The 19,574-nt window shown below is 47.6% G+C and overlaps 1 protein-coding gene across 1 annotated transcript in view; it reads right to left on the bottom strand.

Annotated features, from left to right (window-relative positions):
• The window catches only part of sntb1 (syntrophin, basic 1), a 153,355-nt gene that overhangs the window by 18,426 nt on the left and 115,355 nt on the right, over nucleotides 1-19,574 (bottom strand). Inside the window, exon 6 of the mRNA XM_041189048.1 lies at nucleotides 9,887-10,083. Within this exon, the coding sequence (XP_041044982.1) occupies nucleotides 9,887-10,083 (197 nt within the window). The remainder of the gene's footprint in view (nucleotides 1-9,886; nucleotides 10,084-19,574) is intronic.

Raw genomic sequence — 19,574 nt, forward strand, 5'->3', positions numbered from 1 at the left:
CTGTGTGGGTGTGGTGTGTGGGTGTGTGGGTGTGGGTGTGTGTGTGTGTGGGTGGGTGTGGTGTGTGGATGTGTGTACGGTGTGTGGGTGTGGTGTTTGGGTGTGTGGGTGTGGTGTGGGTGTGTACGGTGTGTGGGTGTGTACGGTGTGTGGGTGTGTACGGTGTGTGGGTGTGTGTGGGTGTGGGTGTGTGTGTGTATACGGTGTGTGTGTGTACGGTGTGTGGGTGTGGTGTGGGTGTGGTGTGGGTGTGTACGGTGTGTGGGTGTGTACGGTGTGTGCGGTGTGTGGGTGTGTGGGTGTGGGTGTGTGTGGGTGTACGGTGTGTGGGTGTGTGGGTGTGTGTACGGTGGGTGTGTTGGTGTGGTGTGTGGATGTGTGGGTGTGGATGTGTGGGTGTGGGTGTGTGGGTGTGTACGGTGTGTGGGTGTGTACGGTGTGTGGGTGTGGTGTGTGGGTGTGGGTGGGTGTGTGGGTGTGGGTGGGTGTGTGGGTGTGTACGGTGTGTGGGTGTGGGTGTGTGGGGGTGTGTACGGTGTGTGTGTACGGTGTGTGGGTGTGGTGTGTACGGTGTGTGTGTGTACGGTGTGTGGGTGTGGTGTGTGGGTGTGGGTGTGTACGGTGTGTGGGTGTGTACGGGGTGTGGTGTGGGTGTGTGGGTGTGTGGGTGTGGGTGTGTACGGTGTGTGTGTGTACGGTGTGTGGGTGTGGTGTGTGGGTGTGTGTGTGTGGGTGTGGTGTGGGTGTGTGGGTGGGTGTGTGTACGGGGTGTGGGTGTGTGTGTGTGTACGGTGTGTGGGTGTGGTGTGTGGTGTGTGGGTGTGGGTGCGGGTGTGTATAGGGTGTGTGTGTGTACGGTGTGTGTGTGTACGGTGTGTGGGTGTGGTGTGGGTGGGTGTGGTGTGTGTGGGTGTGTGTGTGTGTGGGTGTGTGTGAGTGTACGGTGTGTGGGTGTGGTGTGTGGGTGTGTGGGTGTGTGTACGGTGTGTGTGTGTGGGTGTGTGTGGGTGTACGGTGTGTGGGTGTGGTGTGTGGATGTGTGTGGGTGTGGTGTGTGGGTGTGTATGGTGTGTGGGTGTGTGTGTGTGGATGTGTGGGTGTGGGTGTGTGGGTGTGTACGGTGTGTGGGTGTGGGTATGGGTGTGTGGGTGTGGGTGTGTACGGTGTGTGTGTGTGTACAGTGTGTGGGTGTGGTGTGTGGGTGTGGTGTGTGGGTGTGGTGTGTGGGTGTGTGTACGGTGTGTGGGTGTGGGTGTGTGTGTGTGTACGGTGTGTGGGTGTGGTGTGTGGGTGTGGGTGTGTGGTGTGTGGGTGTGGGTGTGTGTGTGTATACGGTGTGTGTGTGTACGGTGTGTGTGTGTACGGTGTGTGGGTGTGGGTGTGTGGGTGTGGGTGTGTGTGGGTGTACGGTGGGTGTGGTGTGTGGATGTGTGTACGGTGTGTGGGTGTGGTGTGTGGGTGTGTGTGTGTGGATGTGTGGGTGTGGGTGTGTGGTTGTGTACGGTGTGTGGGTGTGGGTGTGTGGGTGTGGGTGTGTGGGTGTGGGTGTGTACGGTGTGTGTGTGTACGGTGTGTGGGTGTGGGTGTGTGGGTGTGTACGGTGTGTGTGTGTGTACGGTGCGTGGGTGTGGGTGGGTGTGTGGGTGTGTACGGTGTGTGGGTGTGTGGGTGTGGGTGTGTACGGTGTGTGTGTGTACGGTGTGTGTGTGTACGGTGTGTGGGTGTGGTGTGTGGGTGTGGGTGTGGTGTGTGGGTGTGGGTGGGTGTGTGGGTGTATGGGTGTGGGTGTGTGGGTGTGTACGGTGTGTGGGTGTGTGGGTGTGGGTGTGTACGGTGTGTGGGTGTGGGTGTGTGGGTGGGTGTGTGTGTGGGTGTGTGGGTGTGTGGGTGTGGTGTGTGGGTGTGTGTGGGTGTGGGTGTGGGTGTGGGTGTGTGGGTGTGTACGGTGTGTGGGTGTGTACGGTGTGTGGGTGTGTGGGTGTGGGTGTGTGGGTGTGTACGGTGTGTGGGTGTGTGGGTGTGGGTGTGTGTGTGTGGATATGTGGGTGTGGGTGTGTGGGTGTATACGGTGTGGGTGTGGTGTGTGGGTGTGTACGGTGTGTGTGTGTACTGTGTGTGTACGGTGTGTGGGTGTGGTGTGTGGGTGTGTGGGTTGGGTGTGTGGGTTGGGTGTGTGGGTGTGGGTGTGTGCGGTGTGTGGGTGTGGGTGTGTGGGTGTGTGTGTGTGGATGTGTGGATGTGTGGGTGTGTGGGTGCGTACGGTGTGGGTGTGGTGTGTGGGTGTGTATGGTGTGTGTGTGTGTACTGTGTGTGTGTGTACGGTGTGTGTGTGTACGGTGTGTGTGTGTGCGTGTGTGTGTGTGGATGTGGGTGTGATGTGTGGATGTGGGTGTGATGTGTGCGTGGTGTGTGTGGTGTGTAGGTGTGGGTGTGTGGGTGCGGTGTGTGGGTGTACGGTGTGGGTGTACAGTGTGTGTGCGGTGTGTGTGTGCGGTGTGTGTGTGCGGTGTGTGTGTGCGGTGTGTGTGTGTGCGGTGTGTGTGTGTGTATGGTGTGTGTGTGTGCGGTGTGTGTGTGTGCGGTGTGTGTGTGTGCGGTGTGTGTGTGTGTATGGTGTGTGTGTGTACGGTGTGTGTGTGCGGTGTGTGTGTACGTTGTGTGTGTGTACGGTGTGTGTGTGTATGGTGTGTGTGTGTACGGTGTGTGTGTACGGTGTGTGTGTACGGTGTGTGTGTGCGGTGTGTGTGTACGGTGTGTGTGTGCGGTGTGTGTGTGTACGGTGTGTGTGTGTACGGTGTGTGTGTGTACGGTGTGTGTGTACGGTGTGTGTGTGTACGTTGTGTGTGTACGGTGTGTGTGTGTACGGTGTGTGTGTGTACGGTGTGTGTGTACGGTGTGTGTGTATGGTGTGTGTGCTGTGTATGTGTACGGTGTGTGTGTGTGCGGTGTGTGTGTACGGTGTGTGTGTACGGTGTGTGTGTACGGTGTGTGTGTACGGTGTGTGTGCTGTGTATGTGTACGGTGTGTGTGTGTACGGTGTGTGTGTGCGGTGTGTGTGTATGCGGTGTGTGTGTACGGTGTGTGTGTGTATGGTGTGTGTGTGCGGTGTGTGTGTGCGGTGTGTGTGTACGGTGTGTGTGCTGTGTATGTGTACGGTGTGTGTGTACGGTGTGTGTTTACGGTGTGTGGGTGTACGGTGTGTGTGTGGTGTGTAGGTGTTGGTGTGTGTGTGCGGTGTGTGTGTGCGGTGTGTGTGTGTACAGTGTGGGTGTGCGGTGTGTGTGTACGGTGTGTGTGTATGGTGTGTGTGTACAGTGTGTGTGTACGGTGTGGGTGTGTACGGTGTGTGTGTGTACGGTGTGTGTGCAGTGTGTGTGTGCGGTGTGTGTGTGTACGGTGTGTGTGTGCGGTGTGTGTGTGCGGTGTGTGTGTACGGTGTGTGTGTACAGTGTGTGGATGTACAGTGTGTGTGTGGTGTGTAGGTGTTGGTGTGTGTGTGCGGTGTGTGGGTGTACGGTGTGTGTGTACGGTGTGTGTGCGGTGTGTGTGTGCGGTGTGTGTGTGCGGTGTGTGTGTGTACGGTGTGTGTGTACGGTGTGTGTGTGTACGGTGTGTGTGTGGTGTGTAGGTGTGGGTGTGTGTGTGCGGTGTGTGGGTGTACGGTGTGGGTGTGTACGGTGTGTGTGTGTACGGTGTGTGTGTGTACGGTGTGTGTGTGGTGTGTAGGTGTGGGTGTGTGTGTGCGGTGTGTGTGTGTACGGTGTGTGTGCGGTGTGTGTGTGGTGTGTAGGTGTGGGTGTGTGTGTACGGTGTGTGTGTGTACGGTGTGTGTGTGTACGGTGTGTGTGTGGTGTGTAGGTGTGGGTGTGTGTGTGTACGATGTGTGTGTACGGTGTGTAGGTGTGGGTGTGTGTGTGTACGATGTGTGTGTACGGTGTGTGTGTGTACGGTGTGTGTGTGGTGTGTAGGTGTGGGTGTGTGTGTGCGGTATGTGTGTGCGGTGTGTGTGCGGTGTGTGTGTACGGTGTGTGTGTGTACGGTGTGTGTGTGTACGGTGTGTGTGTGGTGTGTAGGTGTGGGTGTGTGTGTGTACGATGTGTGTGTACGGTGTGTGTGTGTACGGTGTGTGTGTGGTGTGTAGGTGTGGGTGTGTGTGTGCGGTGTGTGTGTGCGGTGTGTGTGTGGTGTGTAGGTGTGGGTGTGCGGTGTGTGTGTGCGGTGTGTTTGTACGGTGTGTGTGTACGGTGTGTGTGTGGTGTGTAGGTGTGGGTGTGTGTGTGTACGATGTGTGTGTACGGTGTGTGTGTGTACGGTGTGTGTGTGGTGTGTAGGTGTGGGTGTGTGTGTGCGGTGTGTGTGTGTACGGTGTGTGTGTAGGTGTGGGTGTGTGTGTGCGGTGTGTGTGTACGGTGTGTGTGTGTGTACGGTGTGTGTGTGTGTACGGTGTGTGGGTGTGGTGTGTGGTGTGTGGGTGTGGGTGTGTGGGTGTGTGGGTGTGTACGCGCGCCCGCACAGTTCCAGGCCTTGTGTAGTTGATTATTAATCTTTGGACAGATCAATCAGCACTGTCCAGACTCTCAACGTTAAGAAAGTTTTGAAAGTTCCCAGGAAGTTCAATGGGCTTGTTTTATATAGAATTTACAGAGCAGGAACAGGCCATTCAGCCCAGCGGGTCTGTGCTGGTGTTTATGCTCCACACGAGGCTCCTCCCAACCCCCTTTTCATCTCAGCCCGTCAACATATCCTTCTGTTCCTTTCCGCCTCATGTTTATCTAGCTTCCCCTCAAATGCATCTACGCTATTCACCTCAACCAGTCCCTGTGGGAGGGAGTTCCACATTCTCAGCATACTCTGGGTAAAAAGCTTTCCCCTGAATTTCCTATTGGATTTATTACTGACTGTCTTAAATTGATGACCTCTAGTCCTGGTCTCCCACATTAGCAGGAAAAATCATCTTTACGTCTACCCTATTAAACATTTCCAGAGTTTTAAAATCTCTATCAGGTCACCCCTCAGCCTTCCCTTTTTCTAGAGAAATAAAAAAGCTACAACCCTTTCAGTCTTTCCTTATAAGTTATAGTCTCTGGTATCGTCCTTTTTTTTGTTACACCTTCCCCAGAGCCTCTTCACCCTTCCTGTAAAATGCAGACTTATTGGGCTCAATGCAGTACGCTAGAGGGGGCAATGTCTAAATGGGGTGAGACAATCTGTCACAACTCTTTCTTCGATGCGACTGGCTGTCGTACTTGTTGGACCAACGCCCAAGACACAATTTGCATTGATAAGTGCCTGAATTTGCTTTGCAGTGATGGATACGTTCCAGTATTGACTGTGGGTTAATTCAGTTGTTACTGTCCACGGTTTATGTGGCATTTGAATGCAATCCTTTTATTGATTGATTGTGAATTAGTCACTTTTCACAGGTTAATTTTTAAAGAATTTATCCTTTCATGGGGTCCGAGCATCGCTGGCTGGGCCAGCATTTATTGCCCATCCCTAATTGCCCTTGAGTCGGTAGGTATATAATTATAACATTATTAGAAATGATTACACGGGAGATAACTATGCATTTTTATAATTTACTCATTCTCAGGATGTGGGTGTTACTGGCAATCTCTGCCTATCCCTAGCGTGGGACTGGATTACATACAGGCCCAGGCTGGGTAAGGATGGCAGGTATCCTTCCCTCAGAGACTGGAACACAAAATACTAGGGCTGACACTGCAGTGCAGTACCGAGGGAGCCCTGCACTGTCGTGGGTGCTGTCTTCCAGATGAGACTTTAAGTTGAAGCCCCGTCTGATCTCTCGGGTGGGTGTGAAAGATCCCATGGCACTATTTTGAAGAAGAGTTCTGCCTGGTGTCCTGGCCAATATTTATCCCTCAACCAACACAATGAAAAATAAAACACATCATGCAGTAGTTACCACGTTGCAGTTTCTAGGGTTTGCTGGGTGTAATTTGGATGCTCTGTTTCATACATTAGTTACAGCAATGATCACACTATTAAAAAATCTTTTGTTGGGGATAAAGTGCTTTGGGACATCCTGAAGCTGTGAAAGGTACTATGTAAATGGAAGTCTCTCTTTCTTTAAAGGGTCATTAACTAACCTGTTAGGTTTTAAACAACATTCTGACAGCTTCATGGACACTTTTAATTTCCAGATATTCTTTTTAAAAGTGAATTAGAAAATTCTCAAACTGTTGTGGTGGTATTTGAATTTGCGTTACCTGGATTATTAGTCCAGTAATATAACCGACTACCACATCCCCTAATTGGTTCACGGCAAGAGAATCATTATTTCAGCCAGATGCACTTGTCTCCGTAGTTTCAGAAAAGCTATTGGGAGATTTATTAAAATCATTCCTTTGCTACATTAGTTATTAAGAGTTACATTATTATTTTCTTTGGGTGAATTTTGTAATCATTAATGCAAGAGATGTTTGTGCCCGAGAAAGGGTTTTTTTCTCTAATTTTTGCACTTGGTGTCCCCTTTCCCCAAGTATGGCAGTTAAAACATTCCCTCTGATCTTTCCCAACCATGAAACTTAACCTCTGATCTCATAGCAGGCTCCACTGCACCATGTTAAATATTCACAATGCCCACACTGGCCCCTCTGAGTCAGATCACTTGCTAATTTATGGGCAATTTGTCTTACTATGACTTTACCACACTCCTTACTAATATTGCTGAAAAAAAACATGTTGTCGAAGCTTTTCACCTTGTACTCATCAGGACAGATGCAAGAATGTCCAATTTCAAAGGGAACAACAATTTATCCTACATGAGAAAAGGGTGCTGATTGGTTGGCAAGCCTGCTCTGATTGGTCAAGACGTTGCCATGACGAATGCACCAAGAGCTATTGTCCCCCATGCTTTTGTTTATTCAAAAAAAGTGCAGTGGCTGGACATATTCCTTTTGCCTGCAGAGGACAGGTCCCTGCATGTGAATAAACGTAGCTTCTAGCAAGCATAAGTGAGTCACATTGCGAGCCTGACTGATAACCTTAAATTGGTTGTTAGTGTGATTCTTAGCGCACTTGGTATTGTTCAGCAGCTGCTTCCCAATCACAGAATCACATCTAACATTAGACATTATGTTCTGAGTTTTGCAATCATGGGTTGATTGAATATGGTCAGTACTCTGCGTATTGAATACAGCCGAAGGGATGTGCTGTTTGATACGATCTGCCAGTACGGCCTACTACTTGGCATCACACTGGCACTGAAATTCAAATACCACATTATTCATTTGTATGATAGATGGAATGTTTTTTTGGCTGGATGGCATCATCCCATTGGTGGAAAATACCACTCGTGTTGCCACTGCATTGTAGCAGCATGAAACGGCTAGCTTCACCTGTTGTTCAAATTTTCGAGATATTTTACCCTTCCACCTTCTTTGAATAAACAAAAGCATGGAGGACAATAGCTCCCTGGTGCAGTCGCCATGGCAATTTCTCAACCAATCAGAGCCAACTTACCAACAGGTCAGCACCCCTTTCCTCATGCATTATAAATTGCTGTTCCCTTTGAAATTTGGCATTCTTGCATCTGACCTGATGAGTGCAGGATGAAAAGCTTTGACAGCACGTCTCTTTTTTCAGCAATACTCTTTTTTTCAGCAAGTTCCCAAGTGACTGTTTCCTTACTAACCGCGAAGAGGGGATGTCACATTCCCATCATTTTGGCCAGGCCACTAAATTGTAAGAAACTCAGAGTTTACTACACAGAGGCAAACCATTTGCCCAACTGGTCCATGCCAGTGTTTATGCTCCTGCAAGCCTCCTCCCACATTACTCCAGCTCACTCTATCAGCATATGTCCTCATGTGTTTATCTAGCTCACCTTTAAATGTTTCTATGCTACTTGCTTCAACCCTGTGGGAGCGAGTTCCACATTCTCACTCCTCTCTGGGTAAAGAATCTCATCTATTTTCCAATATGCACAACACCCATGGAGTCAGGGTCTCAGATACCCAACAGACAACAGCCAGGAAAACAGAGACAACGGACTTTTTTTATTCTTTCACAGGATATGGGCATCGCTATTGCCCATCCCTAAGTTACCTTTGAGAAGGTGATGGTGAGCTGCCTTCTTGAACTGCTGCAGTCCCTGTGGTGTAGGTACACCCAGAGTGCTGTTAGGGAGGGAGTTCCAGGATTTTGACCCAGCGACAGTGAAGGAACAACGGTAATATATTTCCAAGTCAGGATGGTGAGTGGCTCAGAGGGGAACTTCCAGGTGGTGGTGTTCCCATGTATCTGCTGCCCTTGTCCTTATAGGTGGTAGAGGTCGTGGTTTGGAAGGTGCTGTCTCAGGAGCCTTGGTGAGTTGCTGCAGTGCATCTGCACTGTGAGTCAATGGTGGAGAGAGAGTGTTTAAGGTGCTGGGTAGGATGTCAATCAAGTGGGCTGCTTTGTTCTGAATGGCGTTGAGCTACTTGTGTTGTTGGAGCTGCACTCATCCTAGTATTCCATCACACTCCTGACTTGTGCCTTGTAGGTGATGGACATGTTTTGTGGAGTCAGGAAATGAGTTACTTGTTGCAGAATTCCCAGCCTGTGACCTGCTTTTGTAGCCACAGTATTTATATGGCTTGCCCAGTTCAGTTTCTGGTCAATGGTACATCCCTAGGATCTTGATAATGGGGTATTCAGCGATGATAATGCCATTGAATGTCAAGGAGAGATGGTTAGATTCACTCTTGTGGGAGATGTCCATTGCCTGGCACTTGTGTGGCATGAATGTTACTTGCCACTTGTCAGCCCAAGCCTGGATATTGTCCAGGCCTTGCTGCATTTGGACATGGGCTGCTTCAGTATCTGAGGAATTGTGAATGGTGCTGAACATTGTGCAATCATCAGCGAACATCCCCACTTCTGACCTTATGATGGAGGGAAGATCATTGATGAAGCAGCATCCTGACTTGAAATTATGTCGCCATTCCTTCACTGCTGCTGGGCTAAAATTCTGGAACTTCCTTCCTAAGAGCACTGTGGATGTACCTACACCACCTGGACTGCGGTTCAAGAAGGCAGCTCACCACCACCTTCTCAAGGGCAGTTAGAGATGGGCAATAAATGCTGGCCTTGTCAGTGACACACATCCTGTGAAAGATTTTTCGAAGTCCAATATCTGAGATTTCCTGGCTGTTGCCTGGTGGGTATCTGTCTGAGTACCTGAAGATTGGGCCTAGCACACTACCCTGAGGAACTCCTGCAGTGATATCCTGGGATTGAGATGACTGATCTCCAACAACCACAACCATCTTCCTTTGTGCTAGGTATGACTCCAACCAGCGGGGAGATTTCCCCACGATTTCCATTGACTCCAGGCTCCTTGATGCCACACTTGGTCAAATGCTGCCTTGATGTCAAGGGCAGTCACTCTCACCTCGAGTTCAGCTCTTTTATCCATGTTTGAACCAAGGCTGTAATGAGGTCAGGAGCTGAGTGGTCCTGGCGGAACCCAAACTGAGTGAGCAGGAAGTAAATGAATATTTCCCTTATTGGGTGATCAAGGACTCAGATGTACAAATTTCACAAAACGATTAGGTAGTTTGAAGAAGAGGGTTAAATTTGTGTGTTGTCCAGCTTGAGCTAAGTGTAAAGAAGGTCTTTAACCTGTTTAATCTTTATCTCAGTTAGTTTGAATCCCTTTGGAAGGTGGGGCTGACGAGGGCAAGGAAACCAATTAGTTAAAAAGCAGCATTTCTCCATTCCCTCGCTGACTTCCTTAGCGTATTGTGTAGCTAAATCATTCAAGCTTTATTTTTTAAACAGATATCTTCACAAGTTCAGTGCACATGACACACAACAGAAACTCTCTTCCCACCAGAATATAGATGATGTACAATGCTAGAGACTCATGTTTGATACTCACTGGTTGTGACTTCTTTAGTTAGCTCAGCTGCTTTGTGGCAGCCCTGGACAATATGCCTGGTCCAGCTGGATAGACTGGAGCTGGTCTCAACGCGGAAGAGATGGGTCTCGATGCCTTGGCGTGTTCCGGTGCGGGTGGCAAAGGACAATTCCATGCCTGGTTGTGGTGATTCTCTCCCCATGCCAGAATGAACCAATCTACAAAGTAAAGCACACACATTTAGTAAGATCAAAACGGAGAAACGTTTATTAGTCAAACAACTGAAGTCCCATACACATTTTTGTCCATGGGAAATCTGATTTTGAATCCGTTTCAGATGGTTGGTTGAAGTTTTTCTTATTACACAGGGACAGGGGGTGACCATTCAGCCCTTTCTACCAGCTCCCTTGCGCCAGCTGCCCTTATCCTTCTAGATGGGGGCGGAGGGGGTGGTGGGGCAGTGTCACGGGTTTGGAAGGTGCTGTCAAAGAAGTGAGTTGCTGCAGTGCATCCAGTGGATAACACGTGCTGCACACCGATAGTGAAATACAACTAACTATTTCTGCACCTGCTCTTATTTGTCCAAATGACAATTTTTAGCTCAGGCCAGACATACCTGCACATTTCAAGATTTTATTACAGAGGCAAGATGGAACGAGTGGTGTGCCACAGGGATCAGTGCGGGACCTCATCTTTTTACAATTTATATAAATGACTTGGATGAAGGGACCGAAGATACGGTGGCTAAATTTGCCGATGACACAAAAATAGGCAGGAAAGTAGATTGTGAAGAGGACATGAGGAGGATACAAAGTGACATAGCTACGTTAAGTGAGTGGGCAAAGACCTGGGCAAATGGAGAATAATGTGAGCAAATGTGAAGTTGGCAGGGAGAATAAAAAATAAGCTTATTATCTAAATGGTGAGAGGTTACAGAGCTCTGAGGTGCAGAGGGATCTGGGTGTCCTAGTGCATGAATCACGAGGTTAGTATGCAGGTACAGCAAGTAATTAGGAAAGCTAATAGAATATTATTGTTGATTGTGATGGGAATTGAATACAAAAGTAGAGAGATAATGCTTCAGTTGTATAGGACACTGGTGAGACCACATTTGGAATACTGTGTACAGTATGGTCTCCTTATTTAAGGAAAGATGTAAATGCGTTAGAAGCAGTTCAGAGAAATGGAGAGGATGTTTCCTCTTGTGGGAGAATCTAGAACTAGGGGTCACAGTTTAAAAATAAGGGGTTGCTCATTTAAGACAGGGATGAGGAGAAATTTTTCCTCTCAGAGGGTTGTGAGTCTTTGGAACTCTTTTCCTCAAAAGGTGGTGGAAACATAGTCTTTGAATATTTCTAAGGTAGAGCTAGATAGATCCTTGATTAACAAGGGGTGAAAGGTTATTGGGGGTAGGCAGAACGTTACAATCAGACCAGCCATGATTTTATGGAAAGGCGGAGCAGGCTCAAGGGGCCGAGTGCCCTAGTCCTGCTCCTAGTTTGTATGTTCGTATGGCATACACACAACTCAGTGAGTTACTGAGTAATATAAATCAGAAAGGTTTAATCCTGGTCCATGCTTAATTGGTGTTTGCCATGACTCAGTGGGTAGTACTCTCAGTTGGTTGTGAGTACATGTTCGGCTTCAGAGACCTGAGCACAAGGATCCAGGCTGACACTCCCAGTGTCGGTACTGAGAGTGCTGCACTGTTGGAGGTGCCGTCTTTCAGATGAGATGTTAAACCAAGGCTTTGTCTGCCCTTTCCGGTGGATTGTAAAGGATCCAATGGTTGCTTAGTCCTGCCTGGTAACCTGGCCAATATTTATCCCTCACTCAACATCAAAAGCAGATTACCTGGTCATTTATTGAATTGCTTTTGTGGGAGCTTGCTGCGCACAAATTGGCTGCCACAGCTCCTACGCTTTCAACAGTGACTGCACTTCAGAAGTACTTAATCGGTTGTCAAGCGGCTTGAGACATCCTGAGCTTGTGGAAGGCGCTACATAGATGCAAGAATGAGAACTTTGAAATCAAGGCATTGCCAGGCCCGGTCAGCAGATGAAGGGCGACTTGGTGTGAGTCAGGATATGGTGGTAGAGTTTTGAATGAGTTTAAGGGAGCCGGCACGATGGCCGAGACAGCCAGGAGAGCATTGCAATAGTGAAGGTTGGAGGTTACAAATGAATAGATGAGGGTTTCAGTTGCAGATGGGTTAGAGAAAGGGCGGGAGATGATGATGTTACTGAGGTTGATAAAGAAGAAGAAGCACTCTGTTTAGTAGTCCTACAGATATATAAATCACAGACACTGGATTCAGCCAAGATTTCTGGGCGTTCTAATCAAGTTTCTGGCTCTGCCATGCAAATTGACTGGATTCTTGTAGATGTTTTGAATAACAGGCAGTGAAGAGGAGCTGATTATTGACAGCAACTGCATAACGAGCTTAGAGAACTATGTTCTGTGATGGGTTTTATATGTTATCTTCACTGCTATTGACTATTGGAAATGAATGAACCACTTACGAGTATATTAACAGAATTTAACAGGGAAAGAAAACAGTCTGTGGTATTTACAGAACTTCATCGGAACACATTTTTAGTTCAAAGTATTATAACTAGCAGATGTGAAGTTCATGACATTGACGGGCTCAAGGCTGTCTTGTATTTAAAGACCAACCAGTTTTGTTTAAGGAACACAAGATCCTCACATTAACAGGATGAGAAGTTTGTGTCTCTCGTGTAATGAATTTAACTTGCCAAATTCGCAGCACCGTCTCGAACAGCGTCCCAGACGCTGGGAAGATTGGAAAGTTTAAATCCACCAGTCCAGGGATTATGTGACTCGTCGATGGAGTTGTTAGTGTAACATGGGATTGTTTTTTTCAATTAAGTTCATGGTACAAATTCTGCTAATTTCACAGCCTGAATTGGGCTCGTGTTTAGAAGCTGAACTCACTTGCACTCATTTCTTGGCAATTAGTATCTGGATCGAAAAAAAATTGACAGGGCGATAGCACTGACTGATTTGCTTAACGCTGAGATCCCTTTATTAATTCTTGCCCATTTCCCATCTTGTTCTATCCTAGGTTGGGCAGGCAACATCCTGCCAGAGCTCCGGCAAAGTCTGCTGTGTAATCCAGCCATGGCTTAGGGGGTAGCATCTTTGCCTCAGAGTCAGAAAGTTGTGGATTTGAGTCACACTCTACAGAACTGAGCATAAAAGTCCAGGCTGACATCCAGCTCCGTGCTGAGGGAGCACTGCACTGTCAGAGGTACTGTCTTTCGGGTGAGACAGTAAGCCGAGTCCCCGTTTGCGCTCTCGGGTGCGTGTAGAAGATCCCTCAGCAGAAGAGCAGGGCAGTTCTCCCTGATGTCCTGGGGCCAATATTTATCGCTCAGCTGAAACAGATTATCTGGACCTTGTCACATTGCTGTTTGTGGGAGCTTGCTGTGCACTAATTAGCTGCCATTGCACTTCAGAAGTACCTCATCAACCATAAAATGATTTGGGATGTCCTCAGGTCATGAAGAGTGCAACTGAAAAGTTTTAGTTTTCTTGCTAAATGGTTACACAATCCCCGCCTAATTCCATAAACACACCAATGTCTCAGAAGTCTGGAACTCGCATTCTGTGCCTTGTTTACAGATGGATTTCTTCCCGAGCCTTTGTTTCCCATTTCTTCATCCTATAATTCCACAGACATGACCTCCATGCCTGTGTGCTTGAGGTTATTAATCATAACACATACCCTCTGCTTCCTTGCCCATTTTGCTGTTCTCGTGCTGTACTCTTTATAATTCCTCAAGTTTCAGATTTACTGTCTCAGTCACACTCATAATGGGAATCATACTCCGTTCTCCCCTGTTCCTTTCACCCAAGAGCAACACTACAGGAGACTGCATAGAATTTACAGCACAGAAACAGGCCATTCAGCCCAACTGGTCCATGCTTGTGCCACACGAGCTTCCTCCCCCTGTCTTCATCTTGCCCTATCAACCTACCTTTCTACTCCTCTCTCCCTCATGTAGTCCAGCTTCCCTTGAAATACATCTATACTATTTGCCTCAACTACTCCCAGCGGTAGCGAATTTCAGATTCTCACCACTATTAGGGAATTCAGGTAAAACCTCTTTACCCCAATTGGATTTATAAAAGCAAAATACCGTTGATGCTGGGAATCTGCAATAAAAACAGGAAATACTGGGAAAACTCAGCAGGTCTGGCAGCATCTGTGAAGAGAGAAACAGGGTGCGCTGAAGAGTCATACAGATGCGAAACATTAACACAGTTTCTCACTCCCCAGCTGCTGCCAGACCTGCTGAGATTTTCCAGCATTTTCTGGATTGATCAGTGACCATCTTAGAAGCGGCGGGGGGTGGGTGAAAGGTTATCGGGCTGGCATGAACGTGGAGCTGAGCTTACATTCAGATCAGCCATTATTGAATGGTGGAGCAAGCTCGAGGGGCTGAGTGGCCTACTCCTGTTCCTAATTCACATGTTTGTACGTAATCTTGATCTGCAGAACCTTCTCAAAGTTTATATTAAATTCCGCTGTTGATTGTGTTCTTATTTCGCAAGTAGGGTCTAACAGGCTTTGACTGTGAAATTTGCCTTAACTGCACTCCTGATGTACACAAAGGGAACGAGGTACCTGAGACTCTTGCCCCAGCAAGAGCTGATACCTTCAGAAGAAGGAGAGAGGTTGGAGCTTAGGGACGGGCAGAGAGGACAGGGGTTTAAAATCTTTGATTTGTACTTCTGCTACAGCGCATTGCAAACAAGGGCAAAGCTGACAAGGCGGAGCATTCAAAGTTCTGGTGAACTTGGTGAACTTGCATTGTTCAATAATCTTTCCCGGAATTTAGGAATGAAGACAGCAATATGGAGCAGAGAAGACAACAAGTAACTAACACACTGAGGCGCGCAAACAAACCAAGAATGCGGAGAACAGACTCCAAAGTAAATATTACTCAAACAGCTTTGACTTTCCATTCATTTTGTTTGCCATATAAATAGCAATGTGTAAACCCAGCTCTACTTCGTAAAATAACAGCAGGTGTGGGAGAGGGGGGTGGGGGTGGTTGGGGGGGGCGGTAAGAGCTTCAATCCTGAATGTGTCAAAGTGATTCAGCCTGAAGAGTCAGGTAGCGATTATGTCCAATTCACTAACAACACATCAAGACCCAGCATGGTGGGGGTTGGGGAAGGAAAAGAAACCAGGCATTAACCGTTAAAGCTGTTTCTTGTGTTTCAGAGGAAGGGGTTTTATGATAATAATGAGCCGGCGACAGAGCTACGATGCTAGGTTGCGGAGATTAGGGTCACGGTGGGGTCATGGGAGAAAATCACCTGGCAATGATCAACCTTCCATTCAGTTGTCCCAGGAAGCCTTTCCAAGAGGAACTTGTGCACAAAGTTGCCAATTCCCTGGCACAGAGAGAGAGCTGGACTTATCCCTGAGGAGGACCACAGATTATTCCTTCCTTAGATATCGCAAGCATGACCCCCCAACCCCCGCTACATCCCTATACAAAGAAGTACCTGTGCTCTTCCCACAGCAATTCCTCTCATTCCATTATGGAATCCAGTCACAATTCCTCTTAATCAGTAGCGTTAAATCAAAGACCCTAATGGATTCACAGATCTTTCTTTAGAAACCCTTTCTGCCCTGCCCTGGAGTCACTTGGTTCAGGGTCCTATTCCTCTGCCGACTGATACAAGCACCAACTGTACCCTGAGTATCCCAAGGATGGGCTACGGTTGGGTTGCCAACCCTCCAGGATTGGCCTGGAGTTTCCAGGAATTGAAGATCAATCTCCAGGACACTGCTGTGCGCAACCCCGGGGAAAAATCATCGGGACGTTACAAAGGATCAATTTTTATGTCATTTTCTTTGAACATTTCTTTACCAGATATAAAAATATTGAAAACTGGAAGAAAAAATGGCTGTTTGGTTGACAGTTAGGCCTCATCCAATCAGGTAATGAGTCTTTTTTGCTTTCCAATTGGTGTAGGAAGGCCGTGCGACACGAGCATGGATGTGTTGGCTGACTAATGGCCTGAAGCGTGGGAGCAAGTCATGTGATGAAACCTCCAGGGATACATTTAATCACAGTTGGCAACTTGGATGGGGTGATTCCCAAGTTTGGGATGGGCACATTGCGGCTGTAAAAGAAGTATCAGCAGTATCCCAGCCCAGCAAGGAGCACAAGCGACGAGTAACTGTTCCATTCAGGGCCTCCAACATTTTACGTTCCAAACGTAAACGTGGGACTTGATCCCACAACCTTCTGACTCACAGGGGAGGGTGCTAGCCGCTAGCTGACACCCAAGGTCAAAGACACAGCGGGATTTCCACAAGGGTCGCCTTGAACAGGTCTAAAAATTTTCAGCCCCTTTGCCAACACTTGCAGTTTGTGGTATATATAAACGATTTAGACTTGAATGCAGGAGTGTTGATCAGCAAGTTCGCGGATGACACAAAATTGGTGGGGTGGTAAATAGTGAGGAGGATAGCCTTATATTACAGGAGGATATAGACGAGCTGGTCAGATGGGCTGATCAGTGGCAAATGGAATTTAATCCGTGTGAGGTGATGCACTTGGGCAGGACAAACAAGGCACAGGAATACACGATGAATGGTAGAACCCTGGGAAGTACCGAGGGTCAGAGGGACCTTGGTGTGCTTGTCCACCAGTCCCTTAAGGTAGTGGGACAGGTAGATAAGGTGGTTAAGAAAGCATATGGGGTACTTGCTTTTATTAGCCAAGGCATAGAATATAAGAGCAGGGAGGTTATGCTGGAACTGTATAAAATGCTAGTTAGGCCACAGCTAGAGTATTGTGTGCAGTTCTGGAATCCGCATTATAGGAAGGATGTGATTGCACTAGAGAGAGTGCAGAGGAGATTTACCAGGATGTTGCCTGGACTGGAGAGTTTTAGTTATGAGGAGAGATTGGATAGACTGGGGTTATTTTCCTTGGAGCAGACGAGATTGAGGGGGGACATGATTGTGGTGTATAAAATTATGAGGGACATAGATAGGGTAGACAGAAAGTAACTTTTCCCTTTGGTGGAAGGATCAATAACCAAGGGGCATAGATTTAAGGGGTAGGAGGTTTAGAGGGGATGTGAGGAAGAATTTTTTCATCCAGAGGGTGGTGGGAATCTGGAACTCACTGCCTGAAAGGGTGGTGGAGGCAGAAACCCTCATAACATTTAAGAAGTATTTGGATGTGCACTTGCAATGCCAAGGCATACAAGGCTATGGGCCTAGTGCTGCAAAATGGGATTTGAATAGTTTGGTACATGTTTGACCGGCGCAGAATCGATGGGCTTTTTTCTGTGCTGTAAACCTCTGTGACTCTATGACTTGTTAATTCTCAAATCTCTGACTCGGAGATGAAATCATGTCTTCCCAGTTACCTGTCCAGCCACAAGGTGGCGCATCCACCTGCTTAAACTACTAACCCCATAAACAAATCAAGGCCACCACTCGGACCAATACAGAAGGAATTTGCACTCATGAGAAGCACCTTCAACATCTAAAGAATGCCTTCACAGAGCTGCAACTAAAAAAAAATTCAAGCCAAAGGAAGAGATTTTAACTAGGACAGACAGTGGGATACCGATGTGGGTTTTAAGAAAGACTTTAAAAGAGGGGAAGGAAGTGGAGAGGTTAATGGAGGGAATTCCAGAGCTTAGGGTCCAGGCAGCTGAGGGTACAATCAACCAATGGTGGAGCGAAGGGAAGGAAGGATGTGCAATGGGCCAGAATCACAAGATTGGAGAGTTTGGAGGACTATTGCGGGATTGGAGGAGGTTATGGAGTTGGGGGGGTGGTGAGACCATGAAGGGTTTTAAACAATGCGATCAGAATTTCCAAATTTGACTTATTGAACTATCACCCTGTATGTAGTACACATTGCAGCCAGATCGTTCTGGCGGTTATCTGGAGACTGTCTCTTAATGTCTCCACCACCTGCAAGTTCCCCTCCAAGTCACTCACCATCCTGACTTGGAAATATATCGGCCGTTCCTTCACTGTCGCTGGGTCAAAATCCTGGAACTCCCTCCCTAACAGCACTGTGAGTGTACCTACACCACATGGACTGCAGCGGTTCAAGAAGGCAGCTCACCCCCACCTTCTCAAGGACAATTAGGGATGGACAATAAATGCTGGCCCAGCCAATGATGCCTATATCCCGTGAATGAATTAAAAATAAATAACTCTGGACCAGGCAAGCCCATTTCAACAATGGTTTGCAGCTTGAAATCAATGTCACTGGGGGCCACGATTCATGATTACATTAACAAGAACACAACGAATTCACAGGAGTTCTTTATATCAGAGCGATGAATCATAGGGCACAATGCAAACTTCAGCTTCACTTTGATCCAGGATTGAACTTAATCCTTCCACACCTGTTTTTAAAAGGGCTGCAAACGTTCACTAAATATCCAAGTCTGCAGCCTTTCTGTCTGGAGGAACAGAATACCAGGGAGTAGATGTCATGTTTCAGCTACACAAAGCCCTGGTTAGACCATGCCTGGAGTTGCTGTGAGCAGTTCAGGCCATCACATCTTAGGAAGGATATATCAGCCTTGGAGGCAGTGCTGTGTGGATTTACCAGAATGACACCCAGACCCCAAAGGTTAAATTATGAGGAGGGTGAAACAAACTATTCCCTGAAATTTAGAAAGGTTAAGCCGTGACTTGATTGAAGTTTAAGGTATTAAGGGGAATGGATTGTTTTTCCCCAATCTGCCCTATTTCCGCTGGTTGGGGTGTCTCGTTCTAAAACGTTGAGCCAGACCTTTCAGGAGTGAAATTAGGAAATACAATGACACACAAAGGGCGGTACAAGTTTGGAACTCTCTTCCGCAAGTGGCAACTGATGATAGGCCAATTGTTAATTTAAATCTGAGATTGATAAAGTTTTGTTAGCCAAAGACATCAAGGATCCATGAGAGTAAATGGTGTTAGGTAACGCATCAGCTATGATCACACTGAATGGCAGAGAGGCTAAATGGCCTCCTCCTGTTCCTCTGTTCCATATAAAGATGGACAATCCTACATGAGATGCAGTGAAGAAGGTGGAAATGGCTAGATGTAAAGAAAGTAAGAAATATTTGTCAAAATCTCTGCAATTCCCGTTTGATTAAACTTATACTGATTTTTAAAAATTTGTTCTTGGGATGTGAGCGTCATTGCTTGGCTAGGCCAGCATTTATTGCCCATCCCTAATTGCCCTTGAGAAGGTGGTGGTGAGCCGCCTTCTTGAACCGCTGCAGTCCATGTGGTGTAGGTACACCCACAGTGCTGTTAGGGAGGGAGTTCCAGGGTTTTGATCCAGCGACAGTGAAGGAACGGTGATACATTTCCAAGTCAGGATGGTGAGTGGCTTGGAGGGGAACTTGCAGGTGGTGGTGTTCCCATCTATCTGTTGCCCTTGTCCTTCTAGATGGTAGTGGTCACGGGTTTAGAAGGTGCTGTTGAAGGAGCTTTGGGGAGTTGCTTCAGAGCATCTTGTAGATGGTACACACTGCTGCTACTCTGGTGGAGGGAGTGAACATTTAAGGGGGTGGATGAGGTGCCAGTGAAGCAGGCTGCTTTGTCCTGGATGATGTTGAGCTCCTTGACTGCTGTGGGAGCTGCAATCGTCCAGGCAAGTGGGGAGTATTCCATCACACTCCTGACTTGTGCCTT

The sequence above is a fragment of the Carcharodon carcharias genome, chromosome 6, assembly GCF_017639515.1.
Source record: "Carcharodon carcharias isolate sCarCar2 chromosome 6, sCarCar2.pri, whole genome shotgun sequence".
Classification (NCBI taxonomy): domain Eukaryota; kingdom Metazoa; phylum Chordata; class Chondrichthyes; order Lamniformes; family Lamnidae; genus Carcharodon; species Carcharodon carcharias.